General features: G+C 43.1%; 2 protein-coding genes across 8 annotated transcripts in view; both read left to right on the top strand.

Moving 5' to 3' along the window:
- Positions 1-4,154, top strand: part of CCDC180 (coiled-coil domain containing 180) — a 29,878-nt gene extending 25,724 nt beyond the window's left edge. The window contains exons 35-36 of the mRNA XM_066193062.1: positions 418-580; positions 3,661-4,154. Of these exons, the coding sequence (XP_066049159.1) occupies positions 418-549 (132 nt within the window). The 3' untranslated portion in view covers positions 550-580; positions 3,661-4,154. The remainder of the gene's footprint in view (positions 1-417; positions 581-3,660) is intronic.
- Positions 4,155-5,819: 1,665 nt separating this feature from the next.
- The window catches only part of RABGAP1L (RAB GTPase activating protein 1 like), a 228,604-nt gene continuing 214,612 nt past the window's right edge, over positions 5,820-19,811 (top strand). For 2 of the 7 annotated variants that reach the window (XM_066192172.1, XM_066192179.1), the window contains exon 1: positions 5,820-5,909. The gene's annotated coding sequence lies outside the window, so the exon portion shown is untranslated. Of the gene's footprint in view, positions 6,557-6,674; positions 6,792-7,283; positions 7,335-7,757; positions 7,980-19,811 lie in introns of those variants that run through there. The other 5 variants (XM_066192173.1, XM_066192176.1, XM_066192174.1 and 2 more) reach the window with 5 other exon arrangements.

The following is a 19,811-nucleotide window of genomic DNA, read 5'->3' as shown; positions in this document are numbered from 1 at the left end:
GGTAGTCTACAAGTTTCTGTTTAGAGGAAATAACACTTTAGCAGTTTTGCAATACTTCCATTCATACTTTTGAGTTAAGAAGCTCCAGCAAGAAGAGCCCGAGTGCATCCTGTGTTGGAGATGCATACTTGGGTCTTGAGAGAAGGCAACTCCCTACTCTTAGGAACTAATGGAAGTGAGCTGAAGATCTTGCATTTTAGCATAATTTAATCATTGCTGATAATTTAATTTCAGAATTCTTTAAAAGGAACACAGCTAATAGTTAATTATTAATATAGTTCTATTGTCAAAGGCAAAAAAAAAAAGTGGCCTCTATGCAATCTTCTGACACAATGGATCAGGACCTGGATTTAGGCAAATAAAATTATATTTTGTCGTTACTAATTTTGTCCATAACCATTGGGGTTTTTTATACAGAAATACAAAAGTAAAGTTGAACAGATGTTTGCCCAGATCAAGGAAGAAAGTTCAGCTCAGCTGCTGGCGATTCAGCGTTGGAATGACTGGTGGGAAGAATCTATCCGGAAGATAAAGCGACTCTACCTCTGAGATCAGTCAAATTTTGCTGAGCTCTGTTGCTGTAAAATTACAAGTTTGTATGAATGTCACTGATAATTTTTCTTTTATCTTACTAATCTGTTGCATTGAAAGAAGCTACTTTTTGCCTTTTGGTTTGTTTTGCCATGTTTCCACTCTTGTTTCCTCATACGCAGTCTTAAGACTATTGCTATACTCACATGTACAATTTACATAACCACCTGGTTTGGCTTTAGAGTATCATCTGTTACCATTCACATCTGTTTGTGCACCTGAATCCTCTGTTCAAGAGCACTTAATGCTTATTTATTAGCACAGTTTACAGGATTTTGTTGCAGTTTTGTCCCTGTGAGCCGTTCTGGTCTGAAAACTCTCCGAGGCACAAATGAGAACTATCCCTAACTAAGCACCCTCGCATCAAGGCTCCTGTGCCCAAGCACCTCTGCACAGAGACCTCTGATTGGAGATGGCCAGCCTGAAAAGGATACACATTTTATGTTGTCTTGGTTCAAAAAGCTTTGCCTACCCTTCCCATTCCTTGCCTTACCTCTCCTACTTTTACCTTGTGTTGTCTACTCTTGCCTACCATTTTCTTTCATTGCCACGCCTTGCCTGCCCCTCCCTTGCCTTGCTGTCATTTTCCTTTCATTGCCCCTCCCTTGCCTTGCTTTGTTTGGCCCCTTCTTTCCCCTCTACTGCCTTGCCTTCCGTGCCCCCTTCCTTGCCTTTTCCCTCCCTTGCTTCTCCATTACCCTGCCTTTGCTTTCCTTCCTTTGCCTATCCCTTGCCTTGCCAACCCCTGCTCTGTATTTTCTTTGCCTTGCCTTAACTTGCTGTTGCCTTGCCCCTCCTTGTCTTTAATTGCCTATCTCTTGGCTGTCCTTGCCTTGTTTTGCTCGTCCCTTGTTTGCCTTTTCCTTGCATTCCCTTACCTTACCTTGCCCCTCCATGGCATTGCCCCTTCATGTCTTTCCCTTGCCCCTTCTTTGCCTTATCCCTTCTTGCCTTCCCTTGCCTTGTTTTGACTTGCTCCTTGTCTTGGATTTAGGTTTCTCAGTGAATTTCTTCCCACTGTTATCAGGGAGACCCTGGAAGCGGAGGAGGCGGCTTTCTGGGTTAATAGTCAGTGATCAAGAAAGACACAAAAGGAAGTGGTCGATGGCCCTGGCATTGCAGTGGAGTTTTGGGGTTGGGGAGTTTTGGCTGGGGGATGGGCTCTTCCTCTTGCGGTTTTCAGGAGTTGCGGTTTGGTGCTGTGAAAGGTGTGACCCGAGGCTTGGCTGCAGGTGGGTCCTTCCTTTCGCTGGGGGACCCAGAGCACGGTGTGCTGCCTGGAGCCGGGCAGTCTCGGCCGCATCTCTTTGTGCACAGGAGCTCAGCACCACGATTGAGCCCTGGCTCCCTCTCCCAGCCTGTGCCTCCTGCTGTTGGCAGTGCCAAGACCAGCTGCCACCCGGGTGGGTTTGCAGGAGGAGCAGTTTTCTTCCTTCCTTCCCTCCCTGTGCCGTCAGCGATGGAGCCATTGCAGCCTTTGCTTCCCAAAGTGTTCCAGCAGCCCCTGCCGAATGTACTCATTACTACACTAAAGGGGGAAAATGGTATCTTTAGCACGTGGGAAGTTTCTGTTTCTTGTCTCTTGATATGTTGGGGCTGTTTTCCAGTGGAGTACTGTTAACTCCTTTGCCTACATTTTTACATGGATGCCCCATAATTTCGAAGTAAAGTAACTTGGGGGGAGAGGTCTTCTTTCCATCCCAGGATGGTTCCCACCTGCCTTGACATGCATTTATCTTTTAAACCAAGACAGTCCTCCCTTGCCCTTCTCCCTCCATTGTTTTGCCTTCCTTGCCGTCTTCCTGCACTGATTTGCCTTTCCTTGCCCTTGTCTTCCCTACTCTCCCTTACCTTGCTTTGCCTCTCCCTTGCCTCTTCTTTGCCTTTGCCCTCCCTTGCCCATCCTTTTCCCCTCTCTTGGTTGGCTTTGCTTTATCTTGCTTTACCCTGCCCTTCCATTGTGTTGCCCCTCCTTTGCCTTATCGCTCCCTTGCCTTGCTCACCCTTTCCCTTGCCTTGCCTTGTTTTGCCTGCCTCTCCCTTACCTTGTTTTGAGCTGTGGCGGGTTTGAAGTCTGCAAGGACTGGGTGGGCTGTGGGTCCTGTGATGTTTATGAGGTCAGTGAAGGCTTATCTCGAACTTTTCAGATGTCCAGTTGAATTCCATCCAGTCGTGCTTCAGTATGACTCAAGGTCAAATTGTCCAGGCTCCTGGTAGTTCTTTACATTCTCCACAGGGATCTCTGTATTTGAAAGGAGATCCCCCCAAATAAGGACTGTTCTTCAGGAAAACCTTGAGCTCCTTTTTGAGCAGAAGAATTATTTTGCTCTTGTGTTTGACAGCCTTTTCATACATTTTAGTAGTGTAGTCACATTTTTTGCAGCATCAAATTGTCTCAAGACATTTTGGGATGCTTGGAATGCCTGTGTGTGTGGTAAGGGGTGGGTCACAAATCACTGTTGCCTCATTTTCTATTTGTGAACTACCACAAACCGAGATTTTCTATAAAGCAACCGCTTTGCCTCTGTCTCCAGCTCATGGGCTTTTTTTGCAGCCAATTAATATTCCCAGCTGTGTGTAATATTTTATCACCTTGTTGAATTACATCCTCTTTACTACAGATCTTTGTTCCAACTCATCATGACTTGTTCAATTCCAAGTAGATTTTCCAAAATGATTACAGAGCTCACCTGGCCGCGATATCCTCCACAAATATGATAAAAATATTCCCTATCCTATTCCCTACCAGAAGCAGTTCAGGACTTAGGATGTAAGCATCTGGAAGACTAACTGCAAAACTAACTTGATAATACGTTTGAGCGCCATTTTCTAAGCATTTCAACCAAATTTTGTGTAGCCAATGCTACTTGCTCTCCTGCTTAGGAGAGCATTAGCTGGTATATTGTCAGAAGCCATCCTGCAGTCAAAATTCCGTAACTTGGTTTTGAGATGTTACTATTCTTATCAGCCAAGGCCTTAAAAATAATTTGCTTAATAATTTCTTCCAGTAATTTGTCTAATACAAAATAAAACTGATTGGCCTCTGATTCTCATCCTTTTCTGTTTTAGGGTAGGCACTGTTTGCTTTTCGCTGGTCTCATGGAACCCCAGTATCTTTTCTGAGGGAAGTGCTAATAGCCTTCAGATTACTTAGCCATTTTTCTAAATGTGTTGTCTAAAATTGCAGATGATTTTTGTAAGCATCTTAAATAAATTGTTTCTTTTTGCAGTTTAGCTTGATGATTTTTTTGCATGTTGGTGAGTTTGTTAAAATAATTCTCTTCACAGTGGCTGGTGTGGGGCTGTGTTTTGGATTTGGACTGTTCCCCTGTAAATCATCTGGTTACAGCTGTTCTTTTCCTTTTTGCCATTACCCAAATATTGTCGCTCATTCTCCACCCTGTGTGTCTTTTTTCCTACTTAGGCTTCCTGAACAAACTCTTCATTTCCAATAACCAGTTATGATCATTTATTCCTAATTCTGGTTATGAATATAACGACTTTCAATTCCTCCATTTATTACCCACATTCATACATCAGTGTGCAGTGCCTGCGTTACAGTGCCTGGGATACTTTCATCTTATTCTCTATTGTAATATTCAATAAAATAATTTTCCTCTTCTCCATGAATTCTTCTGCTTTCCCTGTGCTTTTGTGGATTATCTGAACCTGTGGTGTGATAAAAGCAATCTGAAGGTAATTTAATTTACACCATTTATAGACAAATAGTAACAACTCTTAAATGGGGAGCTGCCCAGAGAGTCCTGCTTTTCTTTTTTTGTTTCCTGTGAAATGCTCTCCTTTGCCTGCTTGCCTTGCCAGCTTTGACACAGGTTTTTTACGACAGTTCAGCTCATAAAAATCGTGTAACAAACAAACCTCTCGACCCCAGTAACAAGAAAACAACCTAAAATCAATGCCCAAATGGGCAGTCTCGCTGTCCCAGGGGCAAGAGGACACAGCCCACAGGCTTTTATGCTAAAGTTGTTTTATTGAAGGCCGTGGTGTGACATTCCTTAAGATTTTGCTGAACCACATCTGGAATGGGGGGAACACCGACAAGCTGTATAGATGCTGTGGTTAATTTAAATGTAATTTGTTTCACACACGACCCAACAAGACAAGCTTTCATAAATTAAACATATTTTATTTAAACATAAACAATGGTGATATTTAATTAAGCATAGATATTTACTTTTTAAATATTTGTTTAACCACACCAAACCACTGTCTATAAGCAAACACAATCTACTACTTGGCGAGACCGGGGTACAAAATGTGAAGGCAAACTTCACTCGTTTTTTCCAAAGAGCGCCGTGATTTATAGGTTGCTTCCATTGTCCTTCAGTTGTGGGCGAGGATTTTGACACGTTTCAGTGCCTGCTGGGTGCTTGCTGACGGGTGGGAGAGAAGCATACATCAAAATTAGTGTGGGCAGCAGCAGAGGGGAGGATTCTGCTTTGCTCGGGTGGGACCCCACCTGCCTCCAGCTCTGGGCTCTCAGCACAGGAAGGATATGAACCTGCTGGAGTGATTCCAGGATGATCTTGAAGGTCTCTTCCAACTTCATCATTCTGTGATCAGAGCAGATCACTCTGCTGTGATGAAAGGCTGAGTTGGGATTGTTCAGCCTGGAAGAGAAGGCTTCGGGGTGACCTCATTGTAGCCTTACAGGATCTGAAGGGAACTTACAGCGGTAATTTGTTTACAAGAGCATGTAGTTACAGGACGCAGAACAATTGCTTACCACTAGAGAGCAGGGTTAGATTAGATATTGGGAATAAATTTCTCCCTGTGAGAGGGGGAGGCCCCGGCACAGGGTGCCCAAAGAAGCTGTGGCTGCCCCATCCCTGCAAGTGTCCAAGGCCGGGCTGGACATCGGGGCTTGGAGCAACCTGGGACAGCGGAGGGCGTCCCTGCCCATGGCAGGACGGCGGAACGAGATGGTCTTTAAGGCTCCTTCCAACGCGACCCATGCTATAATTCCGTGTTCCGGAGCAGTCCCTCCCACGGCGCCGCACACACAGGACATCAACCCCGACGGGCAGGCGGGCCGGCTGGTGGCCTACGGCCGCTCGCCGTCCCCGGGGAGCACGCAGCCCGCCCGCGCTGCCGGCGGGGCCGTGGCTGCCGAGGGCGGCCGCCGTCCCGCCGTCCCTCCTTCCCCCCCGCCCTCCCGCCGTGTCAGCCGTGCGCGCGCACCCGCCCGCCCTCCCGCCGCCGGAATGTGGGCGACGCTGGCCCGGCCCTGAGGCGGCTGCGCGGCCCCGCCGGGCTGGAGGCAGCGGCAGCGCGGGGAGGACGGCCCGGCTGCACCGGTGAGAGGTCGGGCGGGCCCGAGCCGAGCGGGCGTGGTGAGGGGCGCGGGCGGGGAGGGCGGCGCTCCCGCAGGAGAAGGGGCGCGGGGGGCGCGGAGCCGCCGGCCCGCCCCGTGTGACGGGCGCTGGTGCCCGCTGACCTGCGGCGGCTCCTCCGCTGGCCGCGGGCCCGCTCGTTCGCGTTCTTCGCTGTTTGTCTGTGTGCGTGGAGTTCCCTGGGCAGTGGCGCTCCGGGGGGAGAGGAGCTCGAGCGCGGTGCAGGGTTTAAAAAATAAAGTTGTTTTCTTGGTCAGGAAAGCGAGAGAGCTGTGGAAGCGTTCATCTCCCTGCCTCCTCCGCGGGAAAAGTGAAGTCACTTCCCAGGAGCCCAGACTAGCAAACTCCTGTCCTAAATCCGTGCCGTCTGCATGCGTCAGACTCATCTACGCTGTGTTTTGTTCTGGGGTGGTTTTCTTTTCCTTTTTTTTTTTTTTTTTTTCTTTTCTTCTGGTGGTTTGTTTTAATTTTTAAGCCCTCTTCCACTCTCTCCCGACCCGTGAGCTAGTACAGAAATTCTTGTCCTTAGAGAAAAGTGCTTGAAAACCTGCTGATCCCGTCTGAAGCAGGTACGGCGCTGAAGGAAATGGACTTGGTGGCTCTCCTCGTGTGTAAGTTCCTGCCGTGTCGAGCGTACTTTGCTCCTGCTGTCACTCTCTCAGAGCCGTGTCGCTAAGACTGCTTCGTTTGATAGTGCTGTGGATAATCATATCCTACCGCATTTCACAGCTGTGTCCGAGTGTGTATCCATCCAGAGTGTCCCTGAGAGGGGGAGGAAGGATTCAAAATGTCAGTTCTTCTTTAAAACAGAAAAATCTAGCGACAGTTAAGAAGTAACTGCCTTAGGTAAGCGTTGCTTGTCTCTCTCGCTGTCGAGCTCTAGTCTCTCAACCACGTTGTTTCTCAGCTAAAACTTTCAGAAGGGCAGGTGTGCTGTCAGTTTCCAGACAAACAGCTTGTTGACGGTAAGCGGCAACATTTTGTTATCCCTTTAAACGCAGGAAAGGTACCGTGGCTTTGTTTCGCCAAACCTCGGTGACACAGGCCAAATCCCGACTGCCTGTCACACCAGCTTGGCTCCAGATTGTATGAAGGTTTACTGGGCATATAAGGTTTGTTCTGCAGGTTATGTCTCTGTTTAGGGTTTAAGTAGGATTGTAGCTAACTCTCTTTGTGTGGGTTAGATGGTAATAATTAAAATGATTAATAATATACTTTGTAGTTTAAACTTGAAAAGATTACAAATACAGTTAAAGTAAACAGAAATTGACTCCAGTGTTGTAAGAATGCTGCCAGTGAGTGTCCAGAGGCGACCCAGCACCAGCTGATGGACCCCAGAACTCTGTGAGTGACAGAGCCTTCCACTGCTTTCTTCTGTTTTAGCTAGAGGTGAGAAGTCATGCTGGGTTTGTTTTGTTTTATTTATCTGAATTTTAAAATAACTGCTTTTTTCTGAAAGGACTCTAGGGCTGGTACATATGAGAACTGTAAAAATCGCTCTGCAGTGTTTGCTTTAAAATGGTTACAGTGAAATGTATTGCTTGGTTAAAAACAGCATTCAGCCCTTTAAAAAGTGATTCACAGATTAAGGTTTGGGGGTGTTAGTAAAGGGATTGCAAAAAGATGGGGTTTATAATGTGGCTCTCTTGTGTTCCTGGGGTACTCCCCAGCATTTCAAGACAGTCTGGGCTGTGGCTGCTCCTTCTCTCATCAAAGGGACTTCCACAGCCAGGAAGTGAGTAAAAAGAACTAATCTGGTTAAAAATATGTACTTCTAGTTCTTCTTTTTTGTGTTCCCTGAGGTACTCTGATTACAACAACTTCCTGAGCAGCTCCCTTGCCCGGCCATGTGGACGTTGGCTCAGGGCAGAGGAGGAACTCGGGTGTTGGTGGGCAGAGAGTGGAGCAGTCCCAGGTGTGTGATGGTCCTCAGCTGGGACCTGCCTGCGTGGTCAGGAAGTCGATGGCAGAAGCCAGTGCTGCTCGGAGAAGCTGCGTTGTGGGTTTGGTTGACTTCAGCTGCTGGTGGTGAAGGTAGCAATGATAGTAAAGGGTGGTGGCTCTTTTTTTTCCCCTGCCAATACTGTCTTAGATTAATTATGAAGCCATGGTGTAATTTTTTATTTACTTTTGGCAACATTAAACGGACTCGAGAGCCATCTCTGTGTTTATGTTCTTCCATGGGCCCACAGAAAAAACCCTCTGTGGTTTTCTTCACTCTCCTGCGTTCATGTGTCCTGCTCTCTGAACTTTTTGGTGAGTTCTTAATTTCAGGGAGTGATCTCAGCATTGTTAGGGGGTTTTGTAAATTTATTCAGCTCTAACTTAAAAATAATTAGTTGTATATTGCTATTACCTCTGCTATAAATAGGAAGGCTATTTGAAACTTACCTTACCTTAGTAATTACATACTTTCTGATTTCTAGACTAGATTAATTTGTCATGGGATTATGCTCATTTTATGCACCCAGTGGTCTGATAGGTCTTACTGGCACTCTTGATCTTGGTAATAAAAGAAAAAAAAGGCACTTTTAACAAAAAGGATGCAAATGTGTGGAAATACACTGTGGAAGGTTTGTTTACTCTGGGCCACCAGCTACGCTAATCATTCCTGTAATAATTCTCAGCTTCTCCCCATGAATTTCAATCTTGACCTATTAAGTGGGAATTAAATTGCACCTTTCAGCCATTAACATTGAGCTTCCTGGAGGTGTCCTTTTAGTGAAGGTTAAGTTGTTTTCAAGTATATTTTGATCAGATGTGTTTTTTGAAATTCATACCTTTGGCAGGTTGTTCCAGTCTCTGTCTTGCTCTATTAAACTGGTACAGCTGTTGAAGGAGCCATTATTGTAACTTGGATTTCTGAAGGGATTCTTTCTTCTTTAACAGAGTCATAGTCCATAAACAAAAACTGACATAAACAAAAACTGACATGTTTTAAAAATTATTTATTTCACCTTTTTTCCTGTATTCCTAACTTTGAAGAGAAACAAAAACAATGTGTAGATTATTAGAAAACCTCTGTGGCTTTTTAGGTGTTTATTTAAATTTGCTGTCAGGAGTGTTCCCAGAGGGGACTTTGTGAAGCTGACAGACTACTTTGTTGGGTGTGACTGTTTGTAAACAGAACATAAATAGGCTTCCAAAATCTGCTGAGTAAAATGGATTGCTCTGGATGGAAAGGCCCTTGTGGAAAACGTGTTAGATTGTGTCTTTCATGGAATATTTCTGACTCTTTGGAAAGAGTAGCAGAGACAACTGTCTTTTTAATGTTTTTAAGTGGACAGAGGGAAAAAGTAGCTTTTGCCACAGAATGAGATGGGTCACAGCCCTCTGCGTTCCTACTCTCATCATCCCTGTATCAGGAGTCAGGATATTGAGGAAATTTTAGATTTAGGGGTGTTTTCGATCAAGTAAGCTTAAAAGTGCAAAATTTTTCTGATGCTGAAAACTTGTTTCCTGGTTGTGGGGGAAGATCGGCAGTAAAAAGGGAAGAAGTTCTAAGGGCAAGAAGATAAGACACATGTACTACATTTCTGTGTACAACACTGGACGTAGGCTTACTGTATGTACAGGAGAACTGGAATGTTGAAATGCATGAGAAAAAGTAATAAGCCTGATGAAAAACCTGCTGAAGGGAAGTTTCTAATATAGAAAAATTGGCAGGTCAAATAGTAATTTCTGAAAACTGAGTCATTTAGGTTGGCAGGGGCTTCTGGAGGTCATCTAATCCTGTTCCCTGCCTGTATTAAAGCAGGAATAATTTAGATAAGATTGTTCCAGCCTTTAGCACCTTTCCAGGTAATCTATTTCCACATTTGACTGCACTCAGTGATTTTTTCTTTCCTCCCTTCCTTTAAGCTAGTTGAAATTTCCTTTCCAGCTTGTGTCTGTTGCCTCTTAACTTGTCAGTGTCCATCATCCAGAAGAGTCCAGTTCTCTCTTCTGCACCCTTTCATTAGAGAGCTGACAGTAATAAGGATTCTTCAGAGCTCTTTTCTTGACCAGATTGTGCAGACTCAGTTCCACCAGCCCCTCAGTGTACACCATGTGCTCTGCCATCCGGCCAGCCTGGCCGTGCTCCAGAGTGTCTGTGTGAGTCCTGGGTGGGGAGCCCAGGGCTGGCTGCACTGCAGGCACGGCCTCGGGGCGTGAGCAGAGGACACGGAGCCTTCCCTGGCCTCCTGCACACAGCCCGCGCTGTGCTCAGCTGCCTTTGCCATGACCATCTACTGGAGACTTGTTGGCAGAATTTCTTCTCCTGGGATCTCCAAATACTCTTCTGAATAAGTGACTCTTTATCTAGTTCATGTTCAGCCCATCTTGTCACATGAGGCTGTTCTGCCTCTGATACAGGACCCAGCACTTGCCTTCATTGAACTTCACGAGGTCTTGCCTTTTTCCAGCCTCTCCAGGTGCCTGTGAGTAGGAGCTGACCACTCCTCCCACTTTGGTGCCATTGGAGACTTACTGAGGATGCAGCCTGTCCCATCACCTGGGTGATTAATGAAGATATTGGGTGGTGCTGCTGGTTTCAGTGGTGATCCCCAGGGGATGTGACTGCAGCTGCTTGGATGGAATTTGGGACAGCTGGTGGCTGTTCTTTTAGCTCAGCAGTCCAGGCAAATTCCCAAACCCCTCATTGCTCACTTCCCCCACGCCTGTCCCAGCAGTTTGGCTGTAGGGATGCTGTGGGAGACTGTTGTTAATGGCCTTGGGTGTCCAGTGCTCTTCCATCATCTGCTAAGCCAGTTGTCTCCTTGCAGTAAGCTCTGGTGTTTATCAGGCACCACTTGTCCCTGGGGAATTCATGCTGGCTATTCCCTGTCATCTTCTTGTGCTTCTTGAGCAGGGAGGTGCCTTCCAGGAGGATTTGCTCTATAATCTTCACATGGACTTAGGTTAGGCTGGCTGATCTGTAGTTGCCTGGATCCTCCTCCTTGCTCTTGAAACTGGTTGTGATATTTGCCTTTTTTTCTGGTCAGAAGGAACCTCTCACAGTCTCATGGCCTTTCAGAAAGTGCTAGAGTGTGGTGTCTCAGCTGCCCTGGCCAGCTTCCTCAGGATTCTTAGATACAGCCCATCTGGCTACATAGATTGCATGTTTCCAATTTCCTGAAGTACTTCCAAACTTTGTCTTTCTGGCTTGGAGGGAACTTCTTACTCCAGCAGACTGCTGCTCCTCAGGGGTGTGGTAGGCTTCTGAGTGGACCTTATTAGTGAAAGCTGGGGTGAAAAGGATGAACATGTATGTTGTTCTTTTCCATGTACTTCGTTAACAGGTGACTTGTTCCACTGAGCACAGAGAGCGCTTCTTCCTTACCTCTTTCCTTCTGCTGCCAGTGGTGATTTTACCTAATGCCATCCTAAAGCTTGTGTCTCTTTGGGCTGCCCTTAGGTAGCTTCTCCTGCCTGCTGGGTGCTTGTGAAGCAGAGATCAGAACTTTTGTATCTGTAATTATGGAGAACTTTGACATTGGTTGAGGTGTTGGTTAATGAATGATTCGAACCTCAGCTCGTTGTGGTTGAATGAAAGATGTCAGTTCCCCCTAAGCAAGCAGCAAGATTATCAAGCTCTTGTATTTTGGAGGGTAAGTCCTGCCTGAGATGAAGAGTGCAACTTGTACCAAGGAGGCAAAGCAAGGAGAAAAATGATGCTTGTCTCTTTTTTTTTAAATCACTCATTTTCTTTCCCCCATCACTAAAATAACTAGCTCTACATAGAAATTTTCAGCTTCAGTGTATGTCCTTCTTTTATTGAAAATATGTAAATATTTAACAGCAAGATGGGTGCATAAATACTTGATGCCATCTGTACATAAATGTTTCCAGTTGGAATTAATTTAATTATTTTCTCTTGATGCATGAATCCATTTTAGAAATCATTGGGATAAACTAAAATTTTGGAAATTGAGTCTTTTTTTATTCAAGAAAAAAAAGGGAATGAGTTCTTGAATTACAGTCTGTGTAGACAGTCTGACACAAAGTTCTTGATTAGTTTAAACCCTGTGCATGTGCTGGATGTATCCTGCACTTTCCTAACTGGTGTAAGTGTGATTTGTGCTGATGTTCTGGTGGCTCAGTGGCAGCAAGGTAAAGCCTTGGCTGTGTCAGTTACTGCTCTGGCTCTTCTGTCCACGTAGAGCTTTGGTGTCTGTTTGGACTAGAAATACCCTTTTTAGTGTGGTTGGGAGTTCTGAGGTGTTTTCTGGTATTGTAGAAAGATTTTGAAGTGGAAGTACACTTTGATGCAAAATAGTGCACATTAACTATGGTAATTAATGGTAAAATTACAATCTGCACATTTGCCTTCATGTGTGATCTTTCATTTTGTATGGGGCTACTGGCAAACTCTTAAATAGTAAAGCTCATTACTAATGATGGTGGACAACGTCCTTTCTTAATTGCTCAAATTCTTGGTGTCTCCCACATAATTTCCAACTAGAAATCTCTGACTAGAGAAAAGGTAAGAGGGCAGAGAAAAGGAAAGTGAAAGGTGTTCTTAAGAAGCAGCGTACTGTCAGAACAGGATTTCAGTCAGCGAGTGAATCCAGGAGTGGATCTTGAGGGCCATTTGCTAAGTGACTTGGTAAAGTTTCCATGTCACTCTTGGGCTTAGCAGTGAACTGAGTTTGTTGCTGTCATCCAGTGTATCACTGACACGGCTGAGGAATGAAATTGGTGTGAATGTGACTGACAACAAAGTCCTTTCTCAGCATGTGCTGTAAAACTTGTGTGGTAGTAATTATTTTAATGAAAAGAATTAGCTTTGAGTAAGCAGTTGTGACCAAGCCCTGATCTTCTCTTGCAGGCAAATAAACACAGCTCTCAGAACATCTCTTAAGTTTTATGTGTGTGTGTGTGTGTATATATCTCTTTTTTTTATTATTATTTTTCTTTCATCACCAAAATTTCTGTGTGCTGTATTGCAAGGTGTGGTGGTACAGGTTTCCAGAAGACAGTTAGTAATTATGGAACAGTCTTGAGGTTACACTTCTTGTCAGTGATAAGTGATGCTTAAACCTCTGGCTTTCAGGGCGTTGAGCTAAGTCAGGTAGCTGTGCTTTCAGTTCAAGTATTGCTGCCCTTTCTGATTAGGTCGTGTCTGTTGTGCATCCCCAAGGTCGCACAATCAGGGTTTTTGGGGGTAGAAAGCAAATTGCAGATCTTGCAGTTGTACATGTATATGACCTAATTTCTTGTTTTGGGAGGAAAAAGTAGGGGAGTTGAGGCTTTGTCCCAGAATCTTATTCAAAGGATTGACTTTTAGTGTCAACTGATTGTATAGGTAATTTTGATAATCTTTGCTACTGTTCAGGGAAATGACTCCTGTTCTGGTAAACTGGTTTTTGTTTTAACCAGAACTGAATTTCCTCCTCTGTTCCCCGCAATGTTCATTTGAGAAGTAGTTCTGTTTGAGTTCTTTGCTTTTCTGTTCATTACAGTTACTCATGTGCTGTTACAACTTCACAGTGCTGTAAGAGTGGCATGTTTCCAGGTGGGTTTGAATGTTCTGGTTATAAATTCTATACCAGTCTGCTTTTTCTGAAGTTCCTTCAGTGGAAAACCGTTTAGAGAAGTTCAGTTTAAATATTTTGACTTGATTACTGCACTTTGCAGAGATCTGGTGTCTTGTTCTCGGCTACTTCAGCATAGTAAGTAAGACAGTTCTAATTTGTGCTTCTATTGCCTGTGCAAAATATTACTGTTTTTTTTCTGAAATTAGATAAAATGCTTTTTCTGAGATCCATAGATCTATATCAGTACACAGATTTGTAAAACTACAAATACATATTTATGTTTTTAACAAATACATTACAATTTAAAAAGTGGGTATGTGTTATTTTTCTCTTTGTTTTCTAACTCTTTATTTTCATCCCAAGATTTTAATGAAGGGCAAAGGTTACGCTGTGGCTTTTCAGTGCTCAGGCCTCTGCAGGCAAATCAATGGGAAAATAAAATGCAAATATTCTTAATCTAGTGCTTTGTCTCTCCCTGTGTGCATTTGGATACAAAATGCAAGGTTCAGAATTGAAATTTAGAAGTCGGTGGAGAAATTTAATAGCGGGCTAAAATGTGAAAATAGTGAGGAGTTTTTTTTCTTTGTATTTAAATAAGATACTGGTGTATTTTCCTTTATTACCAGTTTAAATGCTGCAAGCTGGTATTTTTTTCCTTGGAAGGTTGGAGTTTTTTAATTAGCTGTTACTGAGAAACAGATACTGGGTTATATGGTTTAGACTGACTGATCTGAAACGCCTGTGGCAGAAAATTGACTTTTTTTTTTTTTTTTCATTCTGTAAACCCTTTGTTTTATTTTGTTCCACTGGTGTATACTTTCATGATTTCCTGTTATTTTGAAGAGAACTCTCAAATTTCTGGTTGGTGGCAGTGCTGCTCAGCTGCTCCTGGTGCTGGCTGCTGGGTTTGGTCTGTGTTCTGTGCATTGTTGTGCCCACGTTGGTGCTTGTGGGGTGAAGTGTGATCTCGGCAGAGAAGGTGGAAAGATTTGCAGCTTCTTCAAGACCATTTTTCAACTCCTACATCTTCCAAATACTCCTGAAATCTGTGTAGCTTTTAGGTACCATCATCTTGCGCTTGAACTGAAGTGTTTGTGAGCACAGGAGTGCCAAACAGCGGTGGGTTTGAGTGAGCATTTTTTGTGTGTGCCAGCACTTGTTTCTGGAGTAAAGCTTCAGTCGGGACTTGGCTCAGGCAGTCTGGTGAAGAAGACTGAAGGGGTTTTTTGGTGCCTTCTGTTTCTGTAAGCAGTTTGTGTTTGCTCATGGAGGTACATTCACGCCATCAGTGGTGTTTTTAACCCTGCCATACTTGATGTTAATTGTTAAAAATTGGCGTTGGCAGCATAAACTTGCAAGAAGGCAGGAACTGATAACTAGAATTGTTCTTGGACATAACTGTTAAACAATTCTGAGGAAACGAGTAAGGAATGGAAGTCAGTAACTGATTTTTACATTGTTTTGAAGGTTAAATTTTACTGTTTATTCCTATTAGATGCATATAAAAAGTGTGAGGGGAGAGGGGAAATGAGTTGATCAAAATGTCCAAGAAAATATTTTGTCAAGTTTCAAAACAGTGATGTGAGGTTGGAAGTTCTCCACAGTTTGGAATGGTAGTTCGCTTTTGACCCTTATATAGCTTTCCCTTTCTGATTCTTCTTTTCTTTCTTCATGTTGAGACATCAGTAAGCCAGACTGAACATGAAGGGGTCAGACTGAAATGTGGTTTAGAATCGAGCCTTTGATAGTAGCCAGAGAAATCAAAGGGTGTAATAAGTGACAAGTGATCCTTGTTCCAGCAGTCTCCCCCAGTTTCTCTCTGGCTTTTGTGGTTCTGTTTTTTGTTATTTCTGGCAGTAGTTGAGCTCCAGGGGTCTTACTGGGGGTTATGGAAGGAGCAGGTGAGTAATTGTGTCCATTTCCCAGGAAATTCATGTGGATTGCCACAGCAATTGTGCATTTGCACAGTGCAGTTGTGCAGGGTATTGTCATTGGTTTTTCTGGGGCTTCTGAAAACCCAGCTGGTGACTTTGCACACACTGAGCTCAGACTAGGCTGAGGGTGCTGGTGCTCTTCTAGCTCACACTTCCCATTCAGGTTTGGATTCCTTGTACTGAAGGTGCTGTAGGTGTTCCATGGGTTTGTTCCTGATGGGGCAGTGCTGCCTGCCCCGGCTCTGAGGCTGACTGGCACACTCTGCCTTCAGGAGCTGCAAGCTCTTAACTGTGTTTGACATTTCAGTAGCTTGTCCAGAACTTAACACTCTCATTTAAAGGAGACAGAGGTAAGATGCTGTACTAATGCACCCCACATCCCCAGCAGCTGCTTCCAAATAGGGAAAGAGTTTCAGTTTACCTTTAGGCATTTTAGGAAGTTTAACTAGAAAATTCTGTGTTCTTTTAACAGGGATTGGCTCAGGGAGAGAAAGAAGAGAGAAGCATCTATTGAACCTTTTCACTGTTCTTCAAATCCTGCACCTCTCCCTATTGGTTGCAAGCCTAACTGTCCCTCCTAAAGCATTCAGTATTTAGGAAGGAGCACAAAGGAACTAAGGGGCTTTTTGAAGCTTTTCTAGCAGGGTGTCAGAGGTTTTTTCAGACACCTGTGCGTGGCTTCTCTTGTTTTCTGTAACGTTTGTTATTTTGATATTTTCACTTATGAAACCTTTTGCTTTATGAAACACCTCTGAAGAGTAGTCTGGCTGAAATTATTTTCAGCCAATCTGCAAGGGCTGGACCCTCTGAGATCGATCCATTTTCACCTGGTTTGTAAGACTCTGGCCATGTGTTAACCTGTATCAGGGTGCTGAAAACAAGGTTGTGAAAAAGGTAGGTTTAAATAGCCACTTCACGGAGCGTGGCCTTTTGTCCCACTTCACTTTTCTGGGATTCTTTAAGATTAGCTGCCTGTAACTTCCTCTCTTTGTTTCCTTAAGTAAAAGTATTTTGTGGAAGTATTCAGTATGTAAACATGGATAGTAGGTTTTCATATCTACATTTAATGAAAACCACACATCATTTATGTTGAAACTGATGGTACAGCGTGGTTATATTTGGGAAGCTCTCTGAAAGTTTGAGAGAAAGAGACGCTGATAAAAAAAGAAAAAAGGCATAATAAGCACAGATTTTTGGCTTCTCATGTCTTCTTTTATGCAATCAAGTGAATTTATCAAACTAGAAATACAATGAAATGCTTAAAATTCAAACTGCTCTGGCTAGCTTGCCTCAACAGACACATACTGGGTTTGTTCATGATGGTTGGCTAATGTGAGACAAGGAAATTCAAGAAAAAAGAGTAATTTGTCTTTGAGCCCAGTGATAGTTTAATCCTAAGAAGGATCTGAGAAGTCTTTTTTTTTGTTTTTAACATAGATTTTGTCTTTTTTAGCAATTCTGTTTACTAATTTGATTACTAGAAAAAAAATGCAAAAGCAAATGAAAAACTTTCATGGCGGCCCCAGATCAATTGATCTATTAAACCTTTTCTTTCTTGTAATCATTACATGAAGGTGAATTTTTGAGTCTCTTCTGTAATACTTTGAGATGTATTTGTGAGCAGTTTCAAGGAATTGAAGGTAACTGCAGGTAGTGCAATGGAAATATCTTTGTTTGTATAACTTTTTCAATTGCTTGCTCATCTAGATTTGAAGGATACTTCCTTTAGGTCAAGTTGTTGTTTTTTGTTTTTTTTTTTTGGTCAGAATGAAAAAATACTCTTAATTGTTTATTAACTGTATAAGCAAGTTTTTGTAGAAGGATTAGTTTGTTTGCTTTCATACCACCTTTCCAAGCTGCACTTCTTACTTGAATTACAGAAGGATTTTGAAATAATTCGAGTGGTGAATTTGATCACATGGAGAAATCACCTGGAGGAACACACTGTCATTGAAAAAACCGGGAAGTCTCTTTCAGTTAAGAAGATGCACATACCAGTTCCTAGAAGAGTTTAGGTTACATGAAAGACTTTTAACAGTGGTTTGAGTGTTGAGGCAAAACCTTGGTTTTTCCTCCTCTTGGTCAATGTGATGAGCAAAGTGGTTTGCTTCTTCAGACTTCGGATGGAAAAAGCGGAAAAGCAGAAAGTGTGAAGGAGAGTCTTTACTATTTTTATTATAGTGTGACTAAGGGGATAGAGTGATGTTACTACTAGGTATGTCTGGTGACTTACTGACCTCTTCTTACCAATGGAAGTTCATCTTTCTGTTAAGGAAATGGTCTTATTGTCTTCTATGAAATCCCCTTCTTCATTTTCCATGACCTGTCAAGGCCTTTGGAATTAACAGCAGAACTGCATTGTGGAATACATTTATGAGAACTTGCCCTAGCAGTGTGAAATGGCAGCAGATGAGTTGTGACATGGTCAAATAAAAATGAGAGTGGTAGTTGAACCAGCGCACTTGGTCATACATGGAACTGGGAGGGAGAGTGGTTGGGAGGAGGGATGTTTGATGTGGCTTTTCCTTGCCATGCACATTGTTCCCTATTTCTCCACTTCAGGCAGGTCACTTTCAGAAGTTTCACTTGGTCTTTAAAATAACTTTGGTTTCTCTCTTCATCTTTTCATGTTAGATCTTAATATTTAGATGTTCAAGTGACAATGTAAAATCTCGGTTTCTAACCTAAAGAGTTTCAAATATATGTGAGAATTTATTTTAAATGTAAATGTTTATTTTTAACTTAAAGTGGGAGTATTTTATTTTTACCAAGAAGCTTGGTTTTGTTTCATGTTACAAAGAAGGGGAGGTTGTGCTTTTTAAGTACTGGGGACACTGTGGAAACTACAGCAGTAGAAGTCTAGATATAGCTGTCAAATCAAAACTCATAGTCCCTGCAATTTTGGAAAATCTGTGACTGAACTATGAAAAAAGCACCTGGTGGTGTTAATCATTTACAGCTTGTGGTTTCCTTGGACAACTATTATAATGAAAGATGTAAGATTTTAAAAAAATAAATAAATCTAAGGAGCCTGAGATTAGAAAGGACCATGGGGCATTGTGTGGTCCATGCCACAGTCAGGGCTGCACTGACTGCAGGTTAACAGCTTCTGACAAACACTGCCTGCAGTCTTTAGTAGAGAGGTGCCTAATGAGCCAAGAACAAAACACTGTGATTCCAGGTTAAGTCTGCAAAACCTCGTGATCCCAGAATGCACATTGCAAACCTCAGGGTAATAATTGTCATGACTTCCAGTTCTGCCTTGGAGGAACGAGGGTTTTACTGCCCTGGAGGCAGCTGGTGCAGGGCAGGGAATCAGGGTTTCTGCTGAGCGTCAGTGACGTGGTGACACGGGATAAGGCACCTGTTTGGCATGGACAGGGACTGGCACCTGGGATCTCGGCTGCCTTGGCTCAACTCTGCTCTTCCATATGGGCGCTTTTGCTCTCCAGCATGTCATTATTTCTGCACATAGGAGCATTCCTGCTCGAAATAGATTATTTAGTGTACAGAGGTTGTTCTATCGACTGCTTCAGACCAACACTGTTATTTTTACAGTTGGGGAATAAACCATTAAATAATCTCCTTATAACAAGGATTGCATTATGCTTGTGCTTTTCTCTGGAATATAGGTCATCATATTTTTGAGTGATGATCTAGTTCAGTAACTTGGCTGGTGATTGGTTTCAATTTGAATGCTGCCTGCAAGCATCGTGTGGCAATGACAAAAAAGCAACTTGGGTTTGCCAAACTCCAGCTTTGAAAGACTGCGTACTCTTGCTTGCTACTTTATATTTTCCAAAGTTAAAAATTAATTACGGACTGCAGAAATTAAAGTGTTATTTTTCAGTTGGTGTCAAGGCAACAGTGTAAAAGTGTAGTGGAGTTGCTTTATCCTTGAGGCAGAATGAGCTACTGCTGAAATGAATAAACCTGTTTTCCAGAACTTGATGCGTAAAAGTGTGGTTTGTTGGTTTATTTTTTGTTTTTAATAAGATACACATAAAGACTGGTAACATCTCTGTAGAAGAGCTGAAGAACACTTATCTGTTACACTCTTTGGAAGGGATAAAATAGAGAGGAGAAAGGTTTTTCTCTTAAGCAGCTGAAAATAACATGTATTTCCTTAGGTTGTCCACTGATTGGATAAGGTAAAATCAGCTATACTTTTAAACAGCATGAATCAGTCTGTGGCAGCAAGAGGCAAGTGTGCTTGTGTGCTCTGTTCTCCTGCTGATGTCTCTTCTGGATGTGGACAGATCCTAGGCCTGAACATTTATTTAAATGCTCAAAAGAATCCCACCAACCTGATTTTTAATTTTGTTTTGTCTGAGGTGTGGCTTGTCATCCATGACTCCTGCTTGCTCAAAATGTACAAATAAACAGAAGGAAGCCCCCAGTTTGCTGGGAGG

The sequence above is a fragment of the Chamaea fasciata genome, unplaced genomic scaffold (assembly GCF_029207755.1).
Source record: "Chamaea fasciata isolate MVZ Bird 193981 ecotype frontalis unplaced genomic scaffold, bChaFas1.0.hap1 SCAF_10, whole genome shotgun sequence".
Classification (NCBI taxonomy): Eukaryota; Metazoa; Chordata; class Aves; order Passeriformes; family Sylviidae; genus Chamaea; species Chamaea fasciata.
This window is presented reverse-complemented; position numbering and strand designations above follow the sequence as displayed.